Source organism: Corticium candelabrum, chromosome 17 (assembly GCF_963422355.1).
Source record: "Corticium candelabrum chromosome 17, ooCorCand1.1, whole genome shotgun sequence".
Classification (NCBI taxonomy): domain Eukaryota; kingdom Metazoa; phylum Porifera; class Homoscleromorpha; order Homosclerophorida; family Plakinidae; genus Corticium; species Corticium candelabrum.
The window spans coordinates 403,565-430,534 of NC_085101.1; the positions used below are offsets into that span (position 1 = coordinate 403,565).

At 40.0% G+C, this 26,970-nt stretch overlaps 2 protein-coding genes across 2 annotated transcripts; one reads left to right on the forward strand and one right to left on the reverse strand.

Annotated features, from left to right (window-relative positions):
• Positions 1-1,700: 1,700 nt before the first annotated feature.
• Positions 1,701-17,855, reverse strand: LOC134193485 (elongator complex protein 2-like). The gene is made up of 16 exons (XM_062662312.1): positions 17,768-17,855; positions 16,591-16,704; positions 16,477-16,538; positions 15,150-15,206; positions 12,496-12,591; positions 12,181-12,282; positions 12,044-12,118; positions 11,808-11,877; positions 11,694-11,750; positions 7,816-7,873; positions 7,676-7,748; positions 5,745-5,931; positions 3,160-3,275; positions 2,968-3,092; positions 2,616-2,729; positions 1,701-1,999 (listed from the first exon to the last, which is right to left on the reverse strand). Exons 1-16 carry the CDS (start codon positions 17,853-17,855, stop codon positions 1,858-1,860), a joined length of 1,536 nt encoding a protein of 511 aa, XP_062518296.1. The 3' UTR covers positions 1,701-1,857.
• Positions 17,856-23,965: 6,110 nt separating this feature from the next.
• Positions 23,966-25,304, forward strand: LOC134193486 (uncharacterized). Its single transcript, XM_062662313.1, has 3 exons — positions 23,966-24,245; positions 24,288-24,703; positions 25,071-25,304. Exons 1-3 carry the CDS (start codon positions 23,966-23,968, stop codon positions 25,302-25,304), a joined length of 930 nt encoding a protein of 309 aa, XP_062518297.1.
• Positions 25,305-26,970: the final 1,666 nt, after the last annotated feature.

The following is a 26,970-nucleotide window of genomic DNA, read 5'->3' on the forward strand; positions in this document are numbered from 1 at the left end:
CGATACTAAAACGATTTCGGAAGTATTTATCAATAGCGATGCTAAATGGTAGTCTAACAGCGTAGGATTGTTTTACCTAGATCAACATACCATTTGTAAATGCCATGAGATCTCACGAACAAAGAAGAGACGTCTGTTGTGTTTGCGGTGATATCTTGGTGGACGGCATGAAACCACGACTCTTCGATTCTTCGGCAAACTGCTAGCTAGTCTAACCGCTCGACTGGCGAGACTGCCGCTCGACCAGTTGTTAAAGGTGATGGTCTAGCGACGCTGCTGTGCATGTCCTGTCACCGCAAGCTTGAAAATATCAAAGAACTGAAGCTGAAACTAAAACTAAGATGTGTGCGTGCACCAGAGTCTTCATCACAGCTCTGGCGTGGACTTAACCGCCCACGCAGGTTTCACACGCGCGCAATCAGCGCTAGTTCACTTAGCATAACCAATTACTGCTAAACCAATCAGAATTTACAACCGACATTCCGGCTATAAGGAGCTGATTGGCTTAGAAGGCTATTTCCAAAATCATTTTAGTATCGACTTGGTCCAGACTAGAGTTCTCGCGCTTCGCTCGCACTCTGGTCTGGAAGTTCCAGGCTAAGACCATTAGTGCCCTGTCCCTGGCTTTCTGACTCGCCGACATGCTGGACAGCACCGGCATATACAAGGGGATTTTCAAAACGGGACACTCTGTTGCAATGGCAGCAGCGTCTTCGAAGTGACGACATTCTGATTCAACGGTACTGTCGAAATGGCGAGAGTCAGACGTCGTGACTTGGTATATATACGGGGAACAGATTATCCGGGTGAGAACGTACGTAGCTACACGTGACTTACTGCTGCTCGGATCTATATTTCCGAAGATTCGCGTCGAATAGATGCCAGGTTCGATACACCTGTTTCCGGCAACTGCAGTAACGTCTTCGAAGTAACGCGGAGTACAACGGGGCTGTTAAAATGGCTCCAATGAGATATTAGTTAGCTAACAATCAATAATCCAATCGACGGGATTGTTCGAAACGGGACACTGTTAAAGTTTTGTCTTCAACGGGATATTAACTTAGACAGGATATCGTTGAACAAGATATCGTTGAACGGGGTTAATGAGATATACTTCATGAATGCATACTACGTTAATTAATTAACTAACAACTAATAATACTAATAATACTATAATAAAGTCACCGTTGTGGCTTAGTGGTTAGCGACAATGGCTACCACTCCATGGTTTGGGGGTTCAAACCCCAGTGACGACAGTAAATTATCAAGCTTGTCTATCTCTAGCCTTATCCACGAGACTATGACTCGCTTCAGTCGTTGGGAAGTCCAGTGCTTTCCTGGTGGTCGTCATTGGTATCCACTAGGCGTGCTGTATCGAGTTCGTGGTCACCGTGCCTGCAATCTATATCGAATTGGCTAGTCATTGATCGCCGTGTGGACTACACAGAAACATGTACCCTGCTGGGCTCACTTGCCGGGTTGGTGGGCGCCCAGATGGGGGTAAAGACCCCACTTGCCCATCATAGGGACACATAGAAATTTACTAACCATTAGTAATATTAATAGCTCATTTGCCTGTGCGGAGAACGGGATAGTGAGCTAGTTATCTAGACAAAAGAAGACCTGTCTGTGCATGTGGGTGTAAATTAACACAGTTTCAATTAGATTGAGACTTTCAAATGCCAATGGTAGAGACAGACTCACAATAACAAATCATGATTGGAGAATTCTCGAAGACACAAAAGCAAACGTCCGTTTATGTATCCGCAAATAAACAAAACCTGTATATATTAGTTGCACCAACCGCTTTGTAAAAATTTCCCGTTCCCTGGTATTACGCAGACATTGACAACGCTATTAGTCTTGTTGTATAGCAATATCTATTATCTTCACAGCGTAGTCTTCTCCACAAGTTGCAAGCATCAGATGTTTAGAGCTATTAAAATGTGTCATCTCTTTATGCCACTGCACTTGTTTCACACATGCTGAGTGGCTAAGACTGAGAAAAGAGTAAACAAAACTAATAAAATTTATGGAAATGTATCGGTGTCGTAATATAATATAATATAATATAATAATAATATATTTCTATCGCATCACACACAGTAATGCAGTTCCCACTGCCATTAATTGAATGAAATGCCCTTTGTAAGAACTTCAATTTCAAATTCCTTATTCTTTCCACTGATTCTTGAAATGTACCTCCAAAGTGGTCACAAATTGATTCATTCCTCTTCATACCTGACCCTCTTCTTACACCTTTTCTCAGAGCCATATTGATCATCCTCTTTACATCTGTTCTCTCCCAATCCCATAAATGACACCCATATGACATGATGGGAAACAACTGTTGATCAACTATCTCTCCATCCACACCTTTTGTGATTCACACATACCTCCAATTTTTCCCAGCACACTGTTAATAGTAAATTTATTCAAGTTATTGCCCCTTAAAATTAACTTTCACATTACACTTTGTAGTTTCCCTTCGAAAACATGCCTTTAGTAACCATCTGAGCAACTAATAAATACAATACAAAGTACTACCATCTACTATATATAGTGATGACTGGGGAGATTAGAAATACTGTTGAACAAAACAAACTTGACTGTACCTGCTGTTGAAATCCAGCAACTTGTTCCAGCTTAGTTGGTATTTTTGTTTACACTGCCAGCTGAACAAAGACAGTTGACCTGATTCCAATCCAACAGCAAGCAAGTACACACCACTAAAATATGATATTGCATCAAGAAAGGACAGGTTATCTAGTCTTGTTGATAAATGGTGGCAGTGGTGGTAGTGATGGTAATGGTGGTCATAGTGGTAGTACTGGTGATGGTGGTGGTAGTGGTGTGTGTGTGTGTGTGTGTGTGTGTGTGTGTGTGTGTGTGTGTGTGTGTGTGTGTGTGTGTGTGTGTGTGTGTGTGTGCCCACGAATGCTCACGTGGTGCGTGCGTGCAAAATACTTCAATTCATCTATCTGTTGAGAACAGAAATCAATTGCTGTTACAGCGTTATTGGCCACAAAAACATCAGAAGCAAGAGACCACTGCTGCGTTACAGCTCCTTCTCCGTTCTTCCATACAATAATCTTAAAATAAGATATTAATTAATTAACTAAATTAATATTGTTAGGATACTGAAGGATGATGATGTACTTTTCTGTCTCTCGATCCAGTAACAAAGTATTTGTCATCAGGAGACCAACTGCATGTCCATATGATCCGAGTATGGAGAACTGTTTTCTTGTCAGCGTGCTGTTCTAGTACAAAACCTAACAACAGTAAGGAACGTAAGACTGTCAAGAAATAACTGCTGCAAAGTCTCTGAGTTGACATATGTACATAAGCACAAAGTCCAACCATTTGCAAAATGTTTGTACATGAGTCTATATGTCTGTGGATTAGCATTTGTAAATGCTTAGTTCTTCATATACTGAACTGGTTGTTACAGATGAAGCCAACAAACGCTGATTGTGCTATTACTGTGCTTGATGGAAACTGACAGCAGTCGACTCTCAACGAAGATCTTCAGAGTCTTTGCTTAGAAACGAAAGTCACATCACTGAAATGTCCTTTACTTTGTGGCAATGTGCATGCGTATTAGAAAATGCCCCAATCAAATGCTACATTGTCTTTTTCTCTCTAACAAAGTTTTCTTTGCAAAGCCGAGCCAAATTAAACATGTCCTATTAAGAGATGAAGTCTATACAGTGGACCATAAAAGATTGCAAACTCTTAGCTAAATGCATAAAATGTCTGGTTTTAGAGCTCGGAAAAAATAGTTAGGATTTCATGTAGCTAAAAGAATTCACAAACTGCTTAGCCTCTAGAAAACAATATGGTGGCTCCAAGTTGTCATTTTAGTGAGGAAAATCAAGTTTCAGCAATCAACCTTGTTTGCAACAGTGTGACCCCAAAGGTCATCAGTTAGATTCAAGAAAACAGCTCTTCTTTCTCCACTTATTAGCGTATGCCTAAACCGTTTTGCCCACAATATCAACAAAGAAGATGCTGTCAGAGTTCGTTCATGTAGAACATGCATTCACTAGTTGTGTTGTCCCACTTGACCCATCTTGAACATCTTGGAAAAGCTCTCTCATCGTATTCGGAAACAAATTGTTCAGTGTCACATCGATGGAGATGGCTACAAGAAGATTTCAAAACAAATTTGCGTCCATTGTTTGACTGACGCTCTCTCGATCTGCATGGTTGTTCATCACTTTCCACGCAAAGTGACAAACACTTCTCAAGTGTCCTGTCTCTGAAAGTCACTAGCAGCGATGTGTGCATCAAACTACAGTCAGACAAGCATTTGAACACAGGAGAGTATCACTGGCTGGTAGCAAGGCAAAGCCATTAATATCCAAAATGCATTTTCAAATGCACCTTGAGTGTGCCAGAAAGCATGCTGATAAACCAACTTCATTGTGGAAGCAAGGCTGTTGTACAGATGAAACAAAAACCAAACTACTTGGCCATAACAATGCTCACTGCATTTGGCGTGAGAAGAATGCTGCTTTCAGAAAACGAACATGGCACCAGCTGTCAAGCAGTGAGGCTGACATCCGTGGGATGTAATAACAACAAAATCGTTCGGGTTTAGCATGTGTTTAGCCACCCTCGTGGTACACACATCTACAACATCTTATAAACATGAATTCTACAGTCTACGTCAAAACTATTGACACATTTACGCTTGGAGGCATGGTCATGGGTAGCGTGAGCAGAAAAGCATCCGTTTTCATGTAATGTATGTTTTATAGATAAAAGAGAACTATTGTGTATGCTCGTAGGCTTGCTAGACATTTTTTAACACACATGTGCGCATCATTAGCTTGTGTCCTCCTTTCATTTATTGATAGCATTTCCCTCACTAGCGTAGCTAGACACAAAGGCGCATTCGGATATACGTGCGTTCGATGTACAGCAAACAATGACAAGGCATGAGCAAGTGCCACTCCGCCTGGATTGTGTCTTCGGGTTCATGAACGTTTTAAGGCCTACAAAGCTCAACACGCGGCTTTATAACTGCCCAGAGGTTTTCTATTGATGCAAGACCTGGTAGGTTAGTGAGCCAATCGAGAACCGTGACGCCCAGAGTCTCATTTCTTAGCTTCACTAGCAGTGGAATTTCTTAGGCATAGCGTAGTGACAGCTTGTGTCATAAAGTTCTATTCTGCTGGTGGAGAACTGACGACCACTTCTTCCAGCAATGCCAGCTGATGAGCAAGTTTGTTTGCTGATTTCATTGTTCCTTGTTGTGTAATGTTCACTAATTGGAGCTTTTCGATGGTTTTCAGCTAGTTTTTTGGTCTTCACGAGAAGCTCTGCATTGAATTCCTTCTCCAATGTCCAGTCTTATGAGTTCAGTAAACAGTAGAGCGAGAAACATGTAAAAGATGGTAGATCTTAAATGGCTTCTTGGTACTGAAGCGGTATAGTAACAGAATATCGCAGCGCTTTCTTTCACAACCCATTTGATGATGGAAAAGTTCTCTATGTGGATGCGCAGACTATGCAATAGCTTTTGTGACTGCTTTTCACCTGTTTGAGAAAATTTGGCAAGGTTTCTTAGTAAATAGCAAAACTACAGCACTTTCCAAAAATAGTACAAGTAAATCGGAAATGTGTCAATAGTTTTGATGTGGACTGTACAATGGTCATTATTGATTTAGTACGTGGGTTCAACAAAAAATGTGCACATTTTTTATTCATAAGTTTAAAAGTAGTCACTGATTCACCCTTTTCTTTTGTTTCACTTTGACGCCACACTGACCAAGTTCTGTCCCTTGACACTGCCAGGAGACGATCTCCACTATTGGAGTAAGCCATTTGTGTGACAGTAAGAGAATGAGCAACAAGTGTTTGCAGCTGTTTCCAACTTCCACAATCCCAAATCCTGATCACAGCATACTCGTGCTTTGATGCCTACACAAAAACATATAATCCCTCGTATACTAATGTCTATGACAACATGCATGATATTGCAAATTCAGAATACATAGCAATCATTTAATGTTATCGAATACAATGAGAGATTCTCCATTGTTACAACAAAATTCGCTACACATTTTCACTTTGCACATGTGCATCAAGAAATGCCTGCACATATGCCATTTTGAACATACGATCAGTGATGTCACTTACTTCCTGCTTTTAAATGCTGCCACAGCAACTGCTGTAGCAACCGTCAACAAGCAAGACATCAAGTTGGAAAAATTAAAACAAAGGTATAGCGAGCGATACAATTTTGTTGAAGCAAACAGAGCTGAGATTGGAAAGTATGCTGCTATTCATTGGAGCAAATATGCACTTTGAAGTGATACAGAAGTCAGGATATTGCATTTGTGCCTGTGCGTGTTGTACATGTGTCTAGGTTACTAACTATTAGTCGCAAGTGTGTGACGCATATAGTGCGCACTAGCTGTTTGTCGCCGTATTTGAAGTGTGGGTTGATTGGGATGGCAGGTACTCTGCGGTGCTGACAGACCTGTCTGAGAGACCTGGCGCTGTTCATAAAACACTGGCGAACAGTACCAGCAGTTTGAGAACGCTTTTGTCTTTGCCAGCCCATGCATGTTTGTCTCGCGAGAAACCAGTGCAGAAAGTGCAACGACAATAGAAGACCACTGGCCGGAACGACGAAATGTGTATCTTAATCTTCGAAAAGAGTTCCGATTTGCTAATTACTGTAACACTACGGTACATTAGAAATAGGTTCACATGACCAACATTTATTAGGTACACTTAGGGGGTATTGAGAAAAGAGTAAGCTTTGTATGCTTGAGTAAATGTCACCAATTACAGATGACCCTTAAGCACCTAAAATTTGCCCTCTCTGAAACTACAATGTGAAAATCTAAGTGTGAGACTCTAGAGAACGTCAATGATAGAAAGACATTGGATGAAGTACAGCTTTCTGCAAAGAAAAGGAAGGTCTTTTCTTTTACTAGAGGATATTCAAGAACTAACAAATTTCATTCAAGGTCTTCTATCTCTCAATCTGTGGATCACCTGACAGTTCTTCCATAGTCCTAGCAGCCTAGCTGCTGTGCATTGTGCACTAGAAAGCTCAGTCACTTTTCAAACAACATAGAAGACCACTGGAGTTAAACTTGCTATAAAACATTAGCATGCGAAATTATTTGGGCAAAATTGTCACCGTATTTTTGCGCATTTAGCTGCAGAGCTCTTATTAGAACATTTGGTACTATGTGCCTTTGTACAGTGTGGTTAAGGAATACAGTAGAAGCCAGGGAATGCCCTGGAGGATTGCAAACAAAGGAAACATTACTGATTGCCATATATCTGATTCTGATTTGGTTGCTTCCTCCACAGATAAATTGTCAGTAGGAACCAACCTCATACATCAGTTACAAACGCTGCAGACTTTCATCAACTGTATAACAGTGATGTCGTCCTTTGTCTGCAATATCCTCCAGGGAATTCCATGGCTTCTACCCTATTCCCTAAACACACTGTACAAAGGCACATAGAACAAAAATGTTCTATTAAGAGCCCTGCAGCTAAACGCGCAAAGTTAAAATTTAAGACCGTTACATATTAACTACCTGGCTCAATGGTAAAAATTAGACCAAAAGCAATAGACAAACAAACATCAAACCATTGTCTTTGTGCATGCATTATCTGTTAAAGCTGTAGCAGTTGTCACCTTGCATGCAGATGCAAGTAGTTTTCCTGATGGATGAGTAGTCAAGCAAAACACTTCAAAACCATGCCCATATCTAGATATTGCAAAAATTATAACACAGTAAAAACTAAACTTTTCTTAAACAAATGCATAGCACATACAACTTTCGTGTTTCAGGCCAAAGAGTGCTCTGAATAATTTCGTCTTCCATGGGTGGCTCTAAGGATCACACAAGACACACACTTTACTCAACACTTAAGTCTTACTCGAATGCCAGTTAGTCAATATGGTTAATTATCAGCTGTCATGCTGTTACAAATATGCAGTCTCATGGTGTTAATTACTACTACAACTGCAATAAACATAATCCCAAAAAACACTCATTGTCACTCACAAATAGATCTAACAAAAATGTCAACAATAGTATATGAAAATGCTTGTCTTTCACAAAACTACAGCTGTAGCTCTTTTAGAGGAAGACCTATTCATTAGAACATGCAATTACACAGTCTGAGTGGTAATAAGAAAGCATGATAAACAAAGAGCACTAAAGTGCTAAACCTTGGTTGCTATCTACCTTGAATCTAATTAGTGAGAGGCAATGAAGAGTGCAAGAATAGGGTTGGACACATTGAGTGGCATGTGGGATTGTCCACATCTGATAGCTGAAACGTTACCTTCAGGTGGTTAATTAACCAGCATTATAAGATATCGCTTGACCTTTAGGTGTGCTCATCGGTCCATTGAAGGTGTTATATCAAGCAATACAACACCTAAGGTCAATGATATAACACCACTTCACACCAGTAATCAACATTAACCATTTAGTCAATTACTTAGCAATTCTATGCTACAAAGCACTTAGCTACACTTATCAAACACCACAAAATAGGATATATGATACTGTAGTCTCTAGCCAAACACAACAAACACAACACTAATTGTCTACCAACAGTTGCAATTGTCTAGCTCAATCTTGTTTACCAAAGTAAAAGTTGACAGTGCAGTTTGAGAAATGACTTCCTAACTTACTAGCTAAGTCACTAACTAATTCGGCTGGCTTTTTTGGTGGGTCAGAATCTTGGGAAATTGAAGAATGTTGCTTCAGAGCTCTGGAATAATCTTCTCCAGACAAGGCCTTCGTAACAGCTCTTCGCTGATCTTCTGATGGTTGTTGATATAACTTGAGAGCTTGTACACTCCGGTGCCCTGTTTGCAGCTGTACGAGATGCTCTGGAACACCTGTACTAAAACTCTCTGTAGTTCCAAATGCACGTAGAACACGGTTTGTCTTTTGATGTACCCTGCTTCAGCACACATTGTCTAAAGCATACTATCCAACATGTTATGGCCTATAGTCTGGTTAGCGTACCAGGCCCCACTGGCAGTCAAAATAAAACGCTGCACCACGCCTACAATCCCTAGGCAGGTGACTGTGGTACAAATCTAGAAGGCTAACATGACAGCCTTCACGGAGGCATGGACTGGAGTACACAGGAACAACATTGTTTACAACCTTCAGATGGGACGAGCCACCTGTGTGCTTCTTGGACCCACATTCTGTGTAGGCATACTGGATTTCGTCTTCTCCATTTTCACTTTTGCAGGATCGCGTAAACTGGCTTAGCTTTAGATTCCTCTGCTCTGAGCCTCATCACAAGCAAAGATAATAAGGCTGCACTCAGCGGTCACATTGATATGTTATAAATCAATTATCACACAAGTAATCGGAATGTTGGCATAACAAGACACCTCAGCAGTGAGGGCTTAGCACCTAGATAATTGGACCTTGTCTGCAGCTCGGTCAATTACCTCGATGATATTAAAACAAGCCAACATCCCTACCACCCATGTTATAACTATTAACTCCTGTTCTAATATGTTTCATGTCTGGCGCTCTGGATGGTGTTGTGACGTGATTAATCCCACACTCTGGATCATGGTTCAGTGTAGTTTGGCACTCCAAATGGTGTCAAGTTCAATGGTCTTGTACCTATACTGTGAATCCTTCTCAATGCCAACGCAAGCTGTGCTGCAACGACTTGTGGCATGGTGTTCTCGGAGGCATGGTGTAAATGATGCACATGTTGTGTACTATTTGAGATGGCAGACTGAGATACCACACGTGACAATTACTATAACACATGCCTTTCAGCTGTTAATTAAAGGGTAACTGCAACAAAAAAATCAAAAATTCTTGTATCTTGGAAATCGATACTTCTGGTTGCATACATGACAGGAAAAATAGTTTTAGATTCTTAAGTTAAGTTTTAGCTGAGAAATAGCACGTCAAAGTTGCTTACGGTTCTTCAAGTTCTGGAAACGGGCGTGGTGTGTACATGTCATAGAAGGAAGATGCGTGTGCATCTGTATAGGCATCGGCCTGTAAAATTGACTACATCTTCACATCCAAGGCAACGGCAGCAACAGTTATTCTTCTGAAGAACCCTCTGGAAGTTTTTACGTGATGATAGCATTCCATCATCACATGAATCGCAGGATGAAGATCTGCTGGGAGTCATTATAGTGACTAGACCACACAGGTTCGAGTTCACCAACAGTGTATCTGAAGCCTTGAGATTGCCTGCTGCCTTGGAAGTGGACAAGGAACAGGACAGGCTATCTAGCCTGTCACCATCACAAGTACAAGTAGGAGTACCAAACATAATTGATGCACATCCAGGTAAGTAAACAACCATCACTGGTGCAGCTGTGGTCATTGTGAGATGATGGATACGTACTCATGTGGAGTGCCTGTGCTGTCAAAATGTATTTGAGGTTGTCTCAAAGAATGACGTGATAATGATGTCGAATACTAGTAACAATAGTGGCACAGTGTACTGGTGAGTTCATGCAAAACTCTAGCTACTGCTGTGAGAAAGAGAACCAAATGAATTGAAGTTCGTACGTTGAGTTCATGTTGACACAAGGGTTGACTGCACTGTACAGTATACTGTAATGCATACGACTGTATTCACTACACATCACATGATGATCAAGCATCTAGACGCAAGTCTATATATAATCATCAAGAGTCTGACCTCTCCTAAACATTTGCAGTACTTTTAGTCCTGCACTAGAGTCTTCCTTACTCTCATTTTTCCTGCTCCTCAAATGCGGCTCTCCTTTTCTTTCGCGAAGGTTCCAGAGTGCTGCAATCTTGAAGTGTGGAGGCAAGTAGATGGATAATGGTGGCTTCCATTTCGCTCTTCTACAACTCAGACCAAGTCCTTGAATAGACCTGGCTGTACGTATCTCAAAGCAATCAAGCTAGAAGTGGCTACTACAAACTCCTGTCCACTCAGTAGGATGCGTCGTACTCAGTAGTAGTCACCCGGACGACACAGACGTCTCTGCAATTCTCCTCCCTATTCGTGATACTTACTCTTTTCCTAGCTTGGGATCTTCGAAATCGAAACATGCTTGCGTATGACTTGTGTGCGAATTGGTGCATCATGCAGCCACACGGTGACACAACACCAAACCATTCTCTCGCAACAAGTTCCTTTGTTGACAGTACACGCTAGCATGAAGTCTCCCCTCTGTGACGTGTACACTACACCACGCCCGTTACCGGAACTTGAACCGGAAGTAACTTTGATCTGCTATATCTAAAACTATTTTCCTGTCATGCAACTATAACTATCAATTTCCAACATAAAAGAATTTTTGATTTTTGCGTTGCAGTTACCCTTTAACCTAATTGTGCCATGCTAGGTACGTTTTCTCAACTGAGGATCCAACTGTACCACAAGAAAGTCAAGGCCTCTTTCATCATCATTCAAAAAAACTGAAAATGACTTTCTTGATCCTCTCTTCTCAGTGTAACAGTTGATGAAACTGCCTTGTCTTCGTCTCCTCTGAAATATAACTTTACTCCAGACCTTCCATGCATCAGGCTGATTAAAATGTCTATGGTGCAAAAGAAGAAGCAACAGCAAAGGGTGTCGTCACCTATATGGACAAACAGGTGCTAAGTATACGTATTGCAGCAAATATAATCTGGTATCAAACATTGCAACAAACGTAACAAACTCACGTTTTGATGCAACATCACTTTCTGCTACTACAGGTTCTTGCTCAGTTTCATCTGGACCTAACATCTATCAGATACAAAGCATCCAACGTGAGAAAGATTATAGGAGGCGAATACCTGGATAAAAAGCCTTGTTGGACAGTCCAAGAGCCGGAACATTAGCAAACACAGCTTTTGATTGCTTCTCCTAAACAAATAAGCTGATCAATAATACTAGTACACTTTCAATCGCTGTGTCTTCTTCCATCTGTTATTTTTCACGAATAAATAAGTCTGTCCAAACTGAGAATGTTACAAAAGTTTGGCATTACCTAATGCACTCACATTAGGAAGCAAACAAACGAAATACTTACATCATCAATATTTTTGCCGCTAATTTTCAAATAGCTATTGTGAAAAGACTGTGGAGCTTCAAAAATTCTAATAACCTAACAGACAGCAGTTAATACTCATGATACTGGATGAGAACTTGTTGCAAGCTAATCCATACTTTTTCATCACCTGCTGATGCAAACTGTTTGTCAGACAAACTGACAATGAACTGCATTTCGTAGCCATGAACCTGTGGCCTAGCAATTTCATGCCAAGTGACCTGAATAACAACCCAACATATACAAAGGCTAATATCTTGGCAAGAAATTCAGCCTTAAAAACAAGACAATAAATAAACTTACAAAGACAAACAAATAAATACAAAACACAGGGAAATTAGAAACAAACGTAACGCAGAACAGAACAGGGAGCAGAAAAGAAGAAGAAAAGAATGAAGAAGGAAAGACAAAGAAGACTAACTACTAGTAGTGACCTTCCCGTTTCGTTTCCAAGGAGCATGTAGACGAGTTGTATAGTCACGACTTGCACTAAGAAGATATGTAGCTTTGCCAGGAGCCCATGTAATGGACTGCAAAACAACAAATACAACATTAATCATACCTTTAACACATGGCAACATACATCAGATCTATTAAACTTGCATGGCCATGTTTTTAATACATGTGCCTTGTTACAAAACACTTTGTACGCAACTTTAGTGCAGACAACAAACAAAAAATATTTTCTATTTGACTAACAACTTTTGCTAGAAAGAATATGATTGATTAAGCAATTTATGCACAAGCTAAGACGTACATTGAATACAGACAGTCAACACACATTAATTGCTGTCTCCTCAGTTTATCCCCTTCCCTTGGCCAAACTACATCAGCACCTTCCACACACCACAAGTTGAAATAACTTAGTCAAAAGCATTCTATATAAAACATATTGGGTCCACTGGCCCGTCCTCTGCACGGGCACATTAGATTATTAGTTGCTACTTAATTAATGTATCGTTGTACGCATTCATGAAGTATACCTCATTCACAGAATTAGCAGCCACGGACAGAATTCTCACAAAGTTAACTAATTTAACATTGCATGCAAATTTATGTTGTTGCATGAGTATCCCGTTTGAAGAGTTTATCATTAAGTATATCTTGGTCACATGCATTCTTACTCCGTTCTGAAGAATTAGCAGGGGGACAGAACATTTATAAAGAATTTCGTTCAGAGTTATGTCCCGTTCAATGATATTCCGTTCTGAGATAGATTATCTCAAAGTAGAATATATGCCGATACAGGTCCCGTTCTTTCCCCAGGCTGATTGCATTGCTGATTGTTAGCTAATATCCCGGTTCGTCAGTTTGAAACTCTTTAGTGTGACCTATTTCACCTGAGAAGAAAATGAGTTCCCGTTCTTCGCCCGGACTGAATGGATTATTGTTAGGTTATTGATTGTTGGTTTATATCCCGTTGACGACAACTTAAAATCTAACTGAGTGTCCTGTTTCAAAAATCCTATTCAAAAATATTTATTAGGGCAGCAGGAACTCGAAAGTCATGTGCATGTTACTGACCTGTATATAATACAATCAAAGGTCGCATTTTGCAACCAGTCCTGTAGGAAAATCTTGTTTACATGCATTAGTACCCTGTTCTGAAATAGTAGCAGCTGGACAGAATTCTCATAAAGGATTACGTTCAGAGTTACTGTATTCGCCTGTAATAACGCCCATACCGAAATAATGCACATGCCCGCATATACGCCCATGTGCGACAGGTCAGAAGTACATGCCCATGGCCAAGTATACGCCCAGAATAGACATGCGCAGACAAAACAAAATGGGATCCGCAGAACATTTCTCTCCATCTGTGTGTGTTTGATGAGCTGGTGTCGGTGTTGAGTGAAAGTGCTTACTGCTAAACTCATTTCTTCATTGCAATTACCGATTCTGATCCTATTAACGGGCTTCAGGCCGACCACTCCGGTTTGCGTGTGTAGTGTTTAGTTTCTGCATCTATGCTGATGGTGTACGGATGCCAGTACCTTTGATTTTGCAAATGGATAATTGCAAGCATTTGTGGTATATCTGTCTTCAAGTGTTTAGATGATGACTGGCCAAACAACAGCATATTGCAACAACATATACACCTGGAATCAAAATAACGCTCATGCCCTAGTATATGCCCAGAAAAAAGCGTTTCTTTCTATATGCCCAGGGCTCTATTACGGGCAAATACGGTATATCATGTTGAATTACATCCCTTTCAGAATAAATAGCATGGATAGAGTAGCACAAAGTCTAGATGCCATTACATACAGATCTCATTCTTTGGCCCGGCCTGATTAGATTATTGATTGTTAGTTAATATGGTGTTGAAGACAAATGAAAATGTATCCGAGTGTCTTAGCAGCAAAATTTCCTGCTCAGAATCATATACCCAGGCAGCAAATCTTCGTGGTCATGTGCAGTTACTTGCTCACCTGTACATGGCTTAACACTCATGCAGATGAATTTGAATCTTGCTCTTCTTGCATTTTTTTCAGTAGAAATCGACACTCTTCCCGTGTAGAGCTCGGTGCTGGGTCAGATTTGGCGCAAATGCAATGAGAATTAGAAGAGAAACGCAAGCTCTAATAGAATGACTTCAGTCGGTGAAAAATCGTTGATCGCTGGAAGTGTTCGCGTCGTCGAGATATTCTATGCAGGGCTCAACCCCTATATATACACGGCCAAACAAACGGTAGATGTTTTTTCAAGACCTGGATATATGCAAAAAATATGCTGCATCTTTCGACGTCGCCTGCAATAATCGACACGCTCAGCGCGTACCATCCGAGGTCAGGAACAGGCAGTTTAAATTCAGTGGAGATCCAATACACCGTTCCAGAGATATTCGCTCGCGAATGAAGGCGGGGAAATCGTGTTGTCGTGGGAGAAGTTCAGAAGACGACGACAGCTTAACTTTCGACTACAAATTCAGCGTGCGCAAGCCAAATTCGGCAGTGATCGGATTCGCCGTCCTGGAGATCCTCTCCTACATATGAACACACACACAGACAGAAAGACAGATAGCTAGCTCTCCTTATAGATATAGATACTATTATAGCTATGTATGACATATTACTTAAACACTTACTTGCACAGAGCCAAAGTGCCCACTGATAGTCACACTCCTTTCCCATTTCTCATTCACCTACAATTGAAGACAGCCAATTGCGGGAATAAATATACCGTATAAGTGAAACAATGGTGAAAATCTATTGGTGGTTTGCTACGAAATTAACGAAAAAGCATATTGGCTGATTTTATTTTGGCAGATGGACATCACGGATAATTGATACATGTGGCTAATCTTCACGGATCTGGTCACCTAATTCCTGGATAACTATCTTCTCATGGCGCACCTGTTTGAAACAGAAAGCTATCTCAGGGACTGAGTAAGAGACGGTATATTCCCTGGGCAATGCCCAAACAAGATGAACACAGCTGGAAAGTTTCTCGCGTACTATGACAAGATGGCTGATAACATCTGGTGAGAGGGAAACTCAGGAAACCCCAGGTTAAAATAATTACTAGTTATCTTGCTTTGGCTTGTCACTGGATACTAATCATGGGAGACTCAGAGCACTAGTGGTACATGTCACTATAATCCACTGATTGATGTCTTTACATCTCAACTACTGTTTTCAGGATATTCTCCCTATCCTATTCTGAACTGTCAGTGATGCTTTACCATCCACATCCTGCTGCTAAATATCTAAAGTCCCATGGTAATGGTGGAGTGGTGACGTATGCAGACTTACCCTGTTGAAAGCTCACAGTCACAAATATGCACATGGGCAACAAGAGGCTTATTTTAACATCGTTATCATGTCTTCACAGGCAGGGACTCATTTGAGTGAAGTCTCTTGTGTCTAAGCAGCCCTATTTAGGGAAACAACTGCACCCAGTTCATTGGGAAGGCACTAAAGTCCGTTCACGCATTAGATGGACTGAGGAATTCAGCGCATAGCAGGACTATACTACGGGTTTCCGAGGTCTAACTAATATCGATGGACAGCTCTTGAAGAGCTTAATTCAATTATAATAATCATATATTTCTTGCTATGAACAGAAGACCAGCATAAGCAACTTCCGGAATTGTAATGAGTTAGCGGGTGGAGACAAGCTTAATCAGATCAATCTAGAGACAACCCCCAGTGAGATAACTTTTTATCAAACTAGGAAGGGGTGTAACAAATAATATGATGCAAACAATTAGAAACTCCTGTACCGTACAAGCAAGCATTTATTGATTTCCAGTGGCTTGCATTTGATCTTCGTCATAGCTCTCTGTGGAATCAGACTCACCAGCATCTGACCCTTCGTTAGGGTTTACTTCAATCACCATATCTAGTGGTTTGCGTCCTTGTGACAACACACACTAAGAATGCAATCAGTCTAAGAGAGCTTCTTATACAAACATAACATCCGGCTTTCTTGATAATCTGTTTAGTTAAGGTCCAACCCTCAGGCACGAGTCCATCTAATTCGTGAACAGACATTAGAAAAGGTGTGCTAAACATTTCCTGAACAACCTAAGATTCCTGCAGCTAACGGCGGTTTATTCAATGCAGATGTAAAACAAACAACAACAAATATTTGAAATATACTGTTCAACTCAACATTGATTGTTGGAACGTAAAACTCTTCTGCATTGCAACAACAACAACCGTCCAGAACATAGAACACATTTGTTACCAAAGAATATAGCTGCACTTTCCAGTGTTTGCGATTATGGCCAGACATCGGACGTTGTCCGCCCATTATCACAGTTTGTCCGGCCAAAGCTTGGAATGATAGGACATTTTGTCCAGAGAAAGACTGTGAAATCAACTTCTGGTAAGAAACTAGAGATTTGTGGCACTGTGTGCCACAACTAAACGGTCACAAGAGCACAGATATCAAGCCATTAGCAATTACTTCATAACTATATATATATATATATATATATATATATATATATATATATATATATATATATATATATATAATTACTACAGATTCTAAACATAATACGTTCTCCCTTCTACCAGCTTTCGGATTCCAAATAAATGGTGGGAAACAGAAATTCATAGTTGGCAGTCAGCTCAATTAACGCTTTCTTGACTTCCTGTAAGCAAATACAAGTTTCAAGAAAGGCACCAAACAGCAGACTCCACAACTCTTGTAACGATAAAGCTAATGCTTGTGATCTTGATGACTGGGAGGGATTAGATAGCTAGAACATGCTAATGCCAGACATTTTTCCTTTACTTCCCATATTTGTTGTCTGTATCTGCCATATGCGTTATTTAAAAGCATTTTAATAGAGTGTACTATAAGTAATCAACACTTCTCAATGTACTTCAGATTTAAATAAAATGTAACATTATCTTGTCCAATTCGCTTTATGTACTCGTGAACTTCAGACTTGAATTTGTTTACAATACAACATTGATCAAACCCCTACATCGTGTGTACAAGTAACCCCTTAATTAATAAAAGAATAAACGAATGATACGCAGGCTTTGCTGCATGTTTGTAACACATGCTACTACTAATGACTCATCCAGAACTATTCCAGTAGTTTTGTAAAGTACATATCATTAGCAGCTTTGTCCGGTCATGTCCGGTCAATTGCCATTATAGCCTGACATTGAGTCCAGCCATTTGCAAATTCTTATCATGGATACCGACTTTCAGAAACACGCTTGTCAGGTGAGGATCATTTACCGGAAGTATCTTCAGGATACACTGTGTTCTGGGTTGGTAAGCCAAAAGGTGAGAGGCATGATGGTGGTGTTGGCATAAGAACATCCATGGTGGACAAGATAGAACAGCCATATAGCATCAATGACCGCATCATTAAACTTCATGTTCTCTTAGCGGGTGATCGTTATCTATCGATTCTCTCCATTTACACTCCTACTCCTACTGTGACTGCGGAAAACATCATGATATTTTATGCAGCGCTTGGAGACACTATAAGATCAATCCCAAAAGAAGAGGAACTGATAGTCCTTGGAGGCTTCAATGCAAGAGTGGGTAAGGAACATAACACCTGGAAGGCTTTGGGTCCCTATTGTATTGGCAAGATAAACAGCAATGGTTTGCACCTTCTTGAACTTCGTTCTCAGTTTGGTCTTGCAATCAGTAATACCTTCTTTTATCAAAAACAAAAGCATAAAGTTACTTGGATTCATCTCAAATCGAAACAAGGCCATCTAACTGCCTTTATCATCACCAGGATGCGAGACATTGGACATATCTGCAATGTTCGTGTTCTCCGCAGTGCTGAATGTGACACAGCTCACACACTGGTAAGGGGGAAATTCAAGCTATCGATTCAACAAAAGATCAGGATGAATGGAGTGAAAGTTCCCAAACGACTTAATGTGTCCAAGCTAGCACAGCAGGACATCCAGACAGTTTGTCTGACACTTTGAACAACATTAACTTTCATGGGTCATGGGAATACTTCAAGACTCAAGTATATCAAGTTGGAGTTGACCTGCTGGGCTTTGTTGAAAAACACCACGAAAACTGGTTTGATAATAATGATGACACTATTAAGAAATTAGTTGAAATTAAACACTCCCTCAGTCATTCTCTGCTACAAAGTTCAGTAAAACACCATTCAGCTGCAGATAAAGCATAAATGGAGCACAAAGCAGGTCTTCAGCAAGAGCTCAGGATGCTAGCCTATCTCCCCATACAGGCAACAACTCCGGTGTAGTTTGCAAGAAAACCTGTAAAATCAGCATCTGGACTGAAGCGACATAAGCTGGTACACAAAGCATCCCGATCCAATCAATCCAGTCAAAGCGACAGAGTTCACATGTCACATATGCTTGATGCCAATGAAGTCAAAGGCTGGTCTCAAGAGCCATCTCAGAGGCCACAAACGTAGAAACGAAACAGTTGATGTTGAGAAATAGAGACAGCTTTCATTTGGAGAAGATGTATCAATTACCATATATGTATATATGGTAAAATGTGAAGTTTTCTGGCCCACTGGAGATCAAACATTTCCAGAGTTTCCACCTGAAGTTCAACATGTGGCAGAACAAGAAGAAGGAATAGAATTACTGGGATCTCCCATTTATGGAAACAAGGAATTTTTTGAATCAGCTTTCCAAAAACGCATTTCAAAAGTGATCAATGCACAAAGTCATCTCATGGATATTGATGATCGTCAAATTGTATTTCAACTCCTTTGTAGCTCCTTATCTCTTACCAAAATTAATCATCTCCTTCGTACTGTGCCACCAGGGAAAGCGCTTCGTCAATTGTCATCTTTTGATCAGCACCTTCGCCTTGCCTTTGAACTCCTATCTCATTCTTCTTTGTCAGATGTTGCTTGATAGCAAGCATCCTTGCCAATAAAATATGGTGGTCTTGGTTTACGATTAGCTAATAAAGCCTCGTGCTTAGCTTTTATTGGGAGTTGTAATTCCACTCGAAAGTTGGTATGTCGTTTCCTTGGTGTTTCCTCAATTGACGAAATTTCATCTCTCAAAGTGAATGGTGAATCGCAGGCTAAAGAAACGTCCTTTACTACTTATGAAAATGTTCAGATAGACACTGACATATCCGTTGTTTCTCTTCAGAGTCAAGTGGACAAACGGGATTTTGATCTATTGAAGGAGTCTTGTTCTATTAGAGACAAAGCCAGGTTGAACACTATTTCTGAGCCTCGTGCCGGAGCATGGCTTACAGCCATTCCCAACCCCAATCTCGGGCTTGCATTGAGTCGTCATGAGTTCACGACTGCTGTTCACCTTTGGCTCGGTCTTCCACTGTTTTCTTCACCTCCAAATGCTGTCCGTTGCATTTGTGGCCAAGTATTGGATAAGTTTGGTGATCATCTTCTTGGTTGCTGGAAGATTTCCTTACGTTCTAGACGTCATGATGCTTTGAGAGATGTCATTTTTCAAGCTTTGCTGGTACACGATAAAGGAACCCGATAAAGGAACCCAACGCGAACACAGATCTTCTTCAGAGAACTACAGTCGACCTGGCGATGTCTATCATCCAAACTTTTTGTTTGGCTGTCCCGCTTATTTTGATGTAACCGTGTGTACTTCGTTCCAGCAAAGATTTGTGTTGCATTCAGCAAGCAACGACGGTTTTGCGGACTTAGAAGGAGAAATTTCAAAGTGTATGAAGTACGACACCCAAGTGTTTTCATCTGGTGCTCTCTTCTTTCCACTTGCAGTTGAATCATTTGGGACATGGTCGGATGTCAGCTTGAATACATTAAAAACTATAGCATCTAAAACTGTTTCTGTTAATTCTATTCCTTTAAGTCAGTCTTTAAATAATTTGTTCCAGCAATTGTCAGTTAAGTTGTGGCCGTATAATGCACGCATGATTCTAAGCAGATTGTTGTTCGACAATAATGACAGTAATTTTAGTTTATGGGATTTGCCTGTATCGTAAATGGGTTGTATTGAAATATATATTTGGCTACACACACACACACACACACACACACACACACACACACACACACACACACACACACACACACACACACACACACACACACACACACACACACACACAAACAGTTATCTGTGTGTCTGTGGAAATTTAACACTCGTATAGTTTTAGATCGTTTATATTTAGATTGTGATAACTTAACTGGCTTGTCTTCTATTCAGTGGTCTAGGCATCTATGTACAGTTGTACTTGAAGAAATAATATATGATTCTCTATATATGTGTGTGTGTATATATATATATATATATATACATATGTATATATGTATATATGTATGTGTGTGTGTGTGTGTGTGTGTGTGTGTGTGTGTGTGTGTGTGTGTGTGTGTGTGTGTGTGTGTGTGTGTGTGTGTGTGTGTGTGTGTGTGTGTGTGTGTGTGTGTGTGTGTGTGTGTGTGTGTGTGTGTGTGTGTGTGTGTGTGTTGTCATGACTTCTGCGCCACAAGTCAAGAACTGTTAATGTGCCAGAAGTCAAGAACTGTTGCTCTAAATTTAGCTTGCATGTGCACACTACAGATTGACAGTTTTGACAAGTACATGTGATTTGCATGCACGTGCACATCACCTATTTAAGACAATTCGTGTTAGTAGTTAGTAGTTGAGTCATTACATTCCGTTCAGGTCTACCTACCTATATTGCAGTAATTTCGAGACTATTAGACACTTAGCTGTCGAGTCATCAGTTCTGTTTCTCTCAGAGAATTAATAAATTCACCTTTTGTTTGCGTTATTTGTGGACAAAAAGATTGGCGCTGCGAACAGGGTTCAGGAAATGTCTGGACCATTACGACAGTTGATCGGGCCAACAAAGGCAAGACTTCTGTGATATTTCCATGAGGTAAATACGATCTTTGAGAGAACGTTGAAAACGGAGAGGATATAGAAGATATTGACGCAAGAGTTTCACGATTGGTAGACCTTTTGAGTCGAATTCAGAAAGGATGCAGATTATTGGAGAGATGTAATAATGATAGGGCTAATATTTTGAAGGATCTACAGGGCGATGACCGGACTGCAGAAGAACAGATATACGATTCTGTGGTTGAAGGCGAAACTGGCTTCATTGCTGTTTTACTTGATTGCCATGATATGGAAGCCAAGATTGAAACCCAACTTTCTCGACTCATAGCTTGAAGAAACAACATATAGCAAAGGTGGAGCTGGAGCCGGCACCTAGACTAGGTGAGAAAGATCCAAATGTTGTGCAAGCTGAAGCAATTCAAGCAATCAGAGAAGACATTGAAGCAATGGCCCACAACCACAGACGTGAGAGGCCAAATCTGTTACTTTACCGAAACTCCAACTACTGACATTTGATGGAGATGTTCTCCATTGGCAGGAATTCCTGGGACATGTTTCAGTCATCAGTTAACACGCAAGAGCTTCCATCTGTCACTAAGTTTACTTATTTGAAAGGAATCCTTAGAGAGCGAGCAGCAGCTGCTATTTCAGAAATAGCTGTCAAGGAAGAGAACTGACATAGCACTTTGCACACTTCGAGACAAATACGGAAGAAAGGATGTCATTGCTGAGAGTCTATACGCTTCATTTCAGAAGATACCGATTGCTTCAAACGAATTTGCAGATGTTCAACATATATATATATATATATATATATATATATATATATATATATATCAGAACATAGTCTTGAACCTGGTCAGAACATAGTCTTGAACTGCTGAAGTCTATTGCCAAGAAGTCTACTCTGTCTACAGGTCACAGTTTCAGCCGAGCTATTACTAACCTTCATGAACAACTGTCTGTGAAACTGTGGCAATACAACTCTCGCATGATAACTGAACATCTAGATGTTTTGTCTGTAGCAAGTGTTTGTAGTGGTGTTTTTCAGTAGTGTTCCGTCCATTGGGCGGTTATAATTTTAATAAAAAAAAAAAAAAAAATATATATATATATATATATATATATATATATTTTTTTTTAAATTAAATATAAAAAAAAAAAAATATATATATATGATGCGATTGAGCGGATCTTGAACTTGAGACACATGAAGATGTCAATCATCAGCGTCTGCTTATACCAAAATTCTGTCAAAGTTTCACGTGCATACCGTTACAAAGTTGGGGAAATCTAAGAAACCAAGTGAAATCTGGACAGTTAAGTCTGTAAGAGAAGCTTTGAAGCACTACGTAAAGATTCGTGAGAATGTTCACCGACAAGCAAGCAATACAAAGAAAATGAGTATTCAACAATCTTGAGTGATGGAGAGGCGATCTTCTACAGAAGCACTCTCAGTCGCTGCTTCAATTCGACTAGTCGACACAGAGAAGCACACAACGTTATTACCTTGTGTTTTCTGCAATGAAAAACATTACAATGAAAATTGTGCAGAATACAAGTCATTGCCGGCAACAACGACTCCGTGAGCTGGGACGATGTTTTATCTGTCTTCAGAAATGACATACCTTCACGGAGTGCTGTAACAGACATCTACGTAAGTGCTACCACAGTAAACAATCAGGCCATCACAACCGAGCCTTATGTCCTCAGAAGACCAATAACAGCAAGAAGAGATTTGAATCAGTTGCCGTAACAACTGATATACAATTACCAAAGACTCAAGATGACAGGGATTCCACGTGCAGTGGCACTGCGAATACTACTCAAAATTTAGTTGTAGCAAATGACCAATCTGTTATGTCATGCCTTCCGTTGGATTCTGCAAGCCACCGTACCTTTATGACTGAAAGGTTAGCGAAGAAATTACAGCTTCCCGTGGAACGAAAGGAATCACTTTCTGTATCAACCTTTGCAGCAAATCACTCAAATGAACTCGACACATATGTTGTCAAATTTGATGTCATTCTGAAAGATGGTTCATCAGTTAAGCTTGAAGCAAATGTGCTCAAACAGCTTACAAGACCAATTTATCGGAGACCACTGCAGTCTTCTGATATTCAATTTCTCAAGGCTCTTTCCCCTGAATGTCTAGCTGACTCAATTCCTGAAATTTCTGAAACTACTAACATTGACATATTGATAGGAGCTGACTATTTCTGGCAATTCATCAATGGCCACAAAATTGTTCTACCTTCGGGAATGTTTTTGATTCCATCAAAATTTGGATATTTACTCACAGGCAAGTATCCTGAGCTAGCTGACAACCACAATAAACGTATCCATACCTGTTATGTGATGACTCAAATGAGTCAGGCAATCTCTGAATTGAACTTGCACTCTGTTCCCAACAAAGTGACAATACAACACAACAGTCTAGAAGACTTTTTGGAGTCTTGAAGCTATTGGAATCAAAGACACTCCATACAAAAATGATGATGATGTTGCTCTTGAGCGCTTTAATACAACCATTTTGTTTCAAAATGGACGATATCAAATAACGTGGCCATGGAAATCAGGACATAAATGCTACCTTCCTGATAACTTTTCTCTAACCTTTGGAAGAATGAAATCATTAGCCAAACGACTACAAAATGATAGATCACTTCTCTATCGCTATGACCAAGTTATAAAAGATCAATTGAACCAAGGAATAATTGAAAGAGTAACTGAGACTGAATCAAGTTCTGTAAAACACTATTTGCCGCATCATCCAGTCTTAATCCCAACGAAGGAAACAACCAAACTACGAATTGTTTATGATGGATCTTCAAAACCAAGAAAGGAACTCAAGAGTCTCAACGAGTGTTTACACAGAGGATCGATTCTTCTACCGAATCTATGTGGTCTTCTGCTAAGATTTTGAACTTACACGATACCTGTTCTAGCTGACATTGAAAAGCCTTTTCTTCAAATTGAAATACAGTCAAAGGAAAGAGACGTTACAAGGTTTTTGTGGTTTAAAGACGTCATGAAACCTGACCAGATAGAAGGAAACCTTGCAACATACCCATTCTGCAGAGTACCATTTGGGTTGATTTGCAGTCCCTTTCTGTTAGAGGGAACTCTGAAATTTCATCTTCAAAGGGAAGGAAGTTCAATAGCCAAATCTATTGCTGAGAACATTTATGTTGACAACATTTTAGTTGGAGCAGATTCTCCTCCTAATGCTTATCAACTGTTTGAAAGAGCAAGGCAAATATTCAAAGAAGCCACTATGAACTTACAACAATGGACATCTAATTCACTCGAATTTTTTCCACATATACCTGATGATCGGAAAGTAAAGGGAAGCACAGTCAAGGTTTTAGGAATAAAATGGAATACCTTGAATGATGAACTGACTATTCTCGAATCTACAATGTTACCGTCAGACCAACACACTACCAAATGAGAAATTCTCCAGGATATTGCACGAATCTACGATCCTTTAGGACTAATTACACCTGTGACCTTCTATGGAAAGGTGTTCATGCAGAAACTATGGAAAGCCAATGTGTCCTGGGATGAGAAACTTTCACCTCGTTCTTGTGACAAGTGGAGTCAAATTTGCAACAAATTTCAATTTCTTTCCACCTTATAAATTCCAAGATTATCTGAAACGATTCGAAAACATTCTCATTGTCAGGTAGTGGTATTTAATGATGCCTCTCTGAAATCTTATGCTGCAGCCGTTTTCTCCTTGTCAAGAGTGGAGAGACTATCGAAGTGAATCTTGTGTTTCAAAAATGCGTTTGACTCCAATTCAATCAGCTGTTGCAAACGAAGAATATCAAAAGAAAGGAAAGAAACTTACGTTACCACAACTTCAGTTACTATCAACAGTGATTGGAGTCAGAGCTGCAAACTTTGTTCAAGATCAGCTGAAGCTTCAGAACTCTAAACTAATAAATAGTATTGACTGATTCTCAGTGTGTCCTACACTGATTGAAAACACCCAAGCCGTTATCAACCTTAGTTGACAACAGAATCAAGGAGATACGACAAAGCAATGCTGTTTTACGCTATGTTCCATCAAATAAAATCCAGCAGATTTTGTGACAAGAGGTATGTCTGCTTCAGAGTTGGAGAAAATTCGATTATGGTGGCACGGACCAGAATGGTTGACACTTTCTGTTAATTCGTGGCCAAACTACAATGTTCCAGAAGTCAGTACTCAGACGTTGGACTATCTTGAGTCAGAGACAAATAAGTCCAACAAAATTTACGTTGCTACCAACTTTACAAAGGAGTGTAAAGCTGACTTAGGATCAAAAGAATGTGACAATTCACCCTTCCGAATTGATGAGAAGCGTTTTTCTTCTCTCCAGAAATTAATTCGTGTGACAAGCGACTGTGTAAGATTTATACAGAAGGGAATTTGGAGCGTTTTGAGAAAGGAGACACAAGAAACTATTTCTTCAAGATATGTACTGATCAAACAAGTGTTCAGAGAACATTCAAGTTATGCTACCGACCAAGTTCACAGTGTTTGTATGGCGCGTATTCTCTGGGAATATGCAGTTCAGAATAGACAATATCTCAATGTGTTGAATGATATGAGAAAGGGGAAAAGAAACAACTTACAACGACAACTTGGACTCCAGATAGACCCCTCATCTTTGTTCTTAGCTAGTTGCCGTGTACTGCGTGTCTAGATGGTAGCTAATCTAGAGTAGCATAAGAGTTTGAACGAGTTTCAGTCTAAATTACTAAATTTGTTGAGTTTTAGATTTAGACTGTTGCAATTGTTAGAATCTAATGTGGTAATAGATAAATTCATATACCATGCATATGTACTGTCTCATCAGCAATGACTGCTCACACCTGAGATTGATTATTTGGGGGGAGAGGGAGGTTTCCTTCTCGTTAGAGTGGAAATTGCAAGTCGTCGAAGAACCACTCTGCCCCTTCCAATCAGCAGCAAGCGTTGGAATGAAAAACGACTCCCTACTGCGTTGAACTATGACTAGGGCACACGTTTCACCAGACTCCCTGCTGCGTACTTCGCACAAGTCTGTTTCATTTTCATTCTTGCTGCGTTCATTTTTCGTTCTTGCAGTGTTAATTTTTCGTTCTTGCAGTGTTAATTTTTCGTTCTTTCCGCGTTCAATTCTTTTAACATTCAACTCAAACAAATATAATCAAAAATAGAAACTTGAAAATACATAATTGAAAAATGAAAAATAAAAAAAATAAAAATAAAAAACAAAAATTGAAAACTAAATATTTGCTTAACGGCGTTGTGCAAGCAGAAGGTGATGCAGATTTATTGGGCTTAGCCATTTGAATACGAACAGTGGTATTATGACACAGTTTTGAAAAGCATATAACACATTAACAAAAGCTCAAATCCATCTCATAGATATTGACAATCCCCAGATTGAATTTCATCTTCTGTGCAGTTGTTTATCTCTTCGATCAATGCTTGCAAAATTCCTTAAAATTGTCTCTCACTTGTGTGACTTTTAGATGAGCATGGTGTCAAGCATCCCTGCCAATCACCCTTTGAAGTCTGGGGTTACGCAAAGCATTTATTGGTAGCTATAATTCTAATTGAGATCTAGTCAAAAGCCTCCTTTCGACTTCTGC

What these genes read in the sequence shown, in the direction of transcription:
- LOC134193485 (XM_062662312.1), bottom strand. Translation starts at nt 17,855, where the DNA reads ATGGATGTTCTTATGCCAACACCACCATCATGCCTCTCACCTTTTGGC. An exon ending in GGCACTTTGGCTCTGTGCAA is followed by an intron (nt 12,592 to 15,149) that starts GTAAGTGTTTAA and finishes GTTGTTTTGCAG; the next exon opens with TCCATTACATGGGCTCCTGG. An exon ending in TTGCTGGATTTCAACAGCAG is followed by an intron (nt 2,000 to 2,615) that starts GTACAGTCAAGT and finishes CTCTTTTCTCAG; the next exon opens with TCTTAGCCACTCAGCATGTG.
- LOC134193486 (XM_062662313.1), top strand. Translation starts at nt 23,966, where the DNA reads ATGAAATCATTAGCCAAACGACTACAAAATGATAGATCACTTCTCTAT. An exon ending in TCTTCTACCGAATCTATGTG is followed by an intron (nt 24,246 to 24,287) that starts GTCTTCTGCTAA and finishes TACCTGTTCTAG; the next exon opens with CTGACATTGAAAAGCCTTTT. An exon ending in TAAAGGGAAGCACAGTCAAG is followed by an intron (nt 24,704 to 25,070) that starts GTTTTAGGAATA and finishes CTTATGCTGCAG; the next exon opens with CCGTTTTCTCCTTGTCAAGA.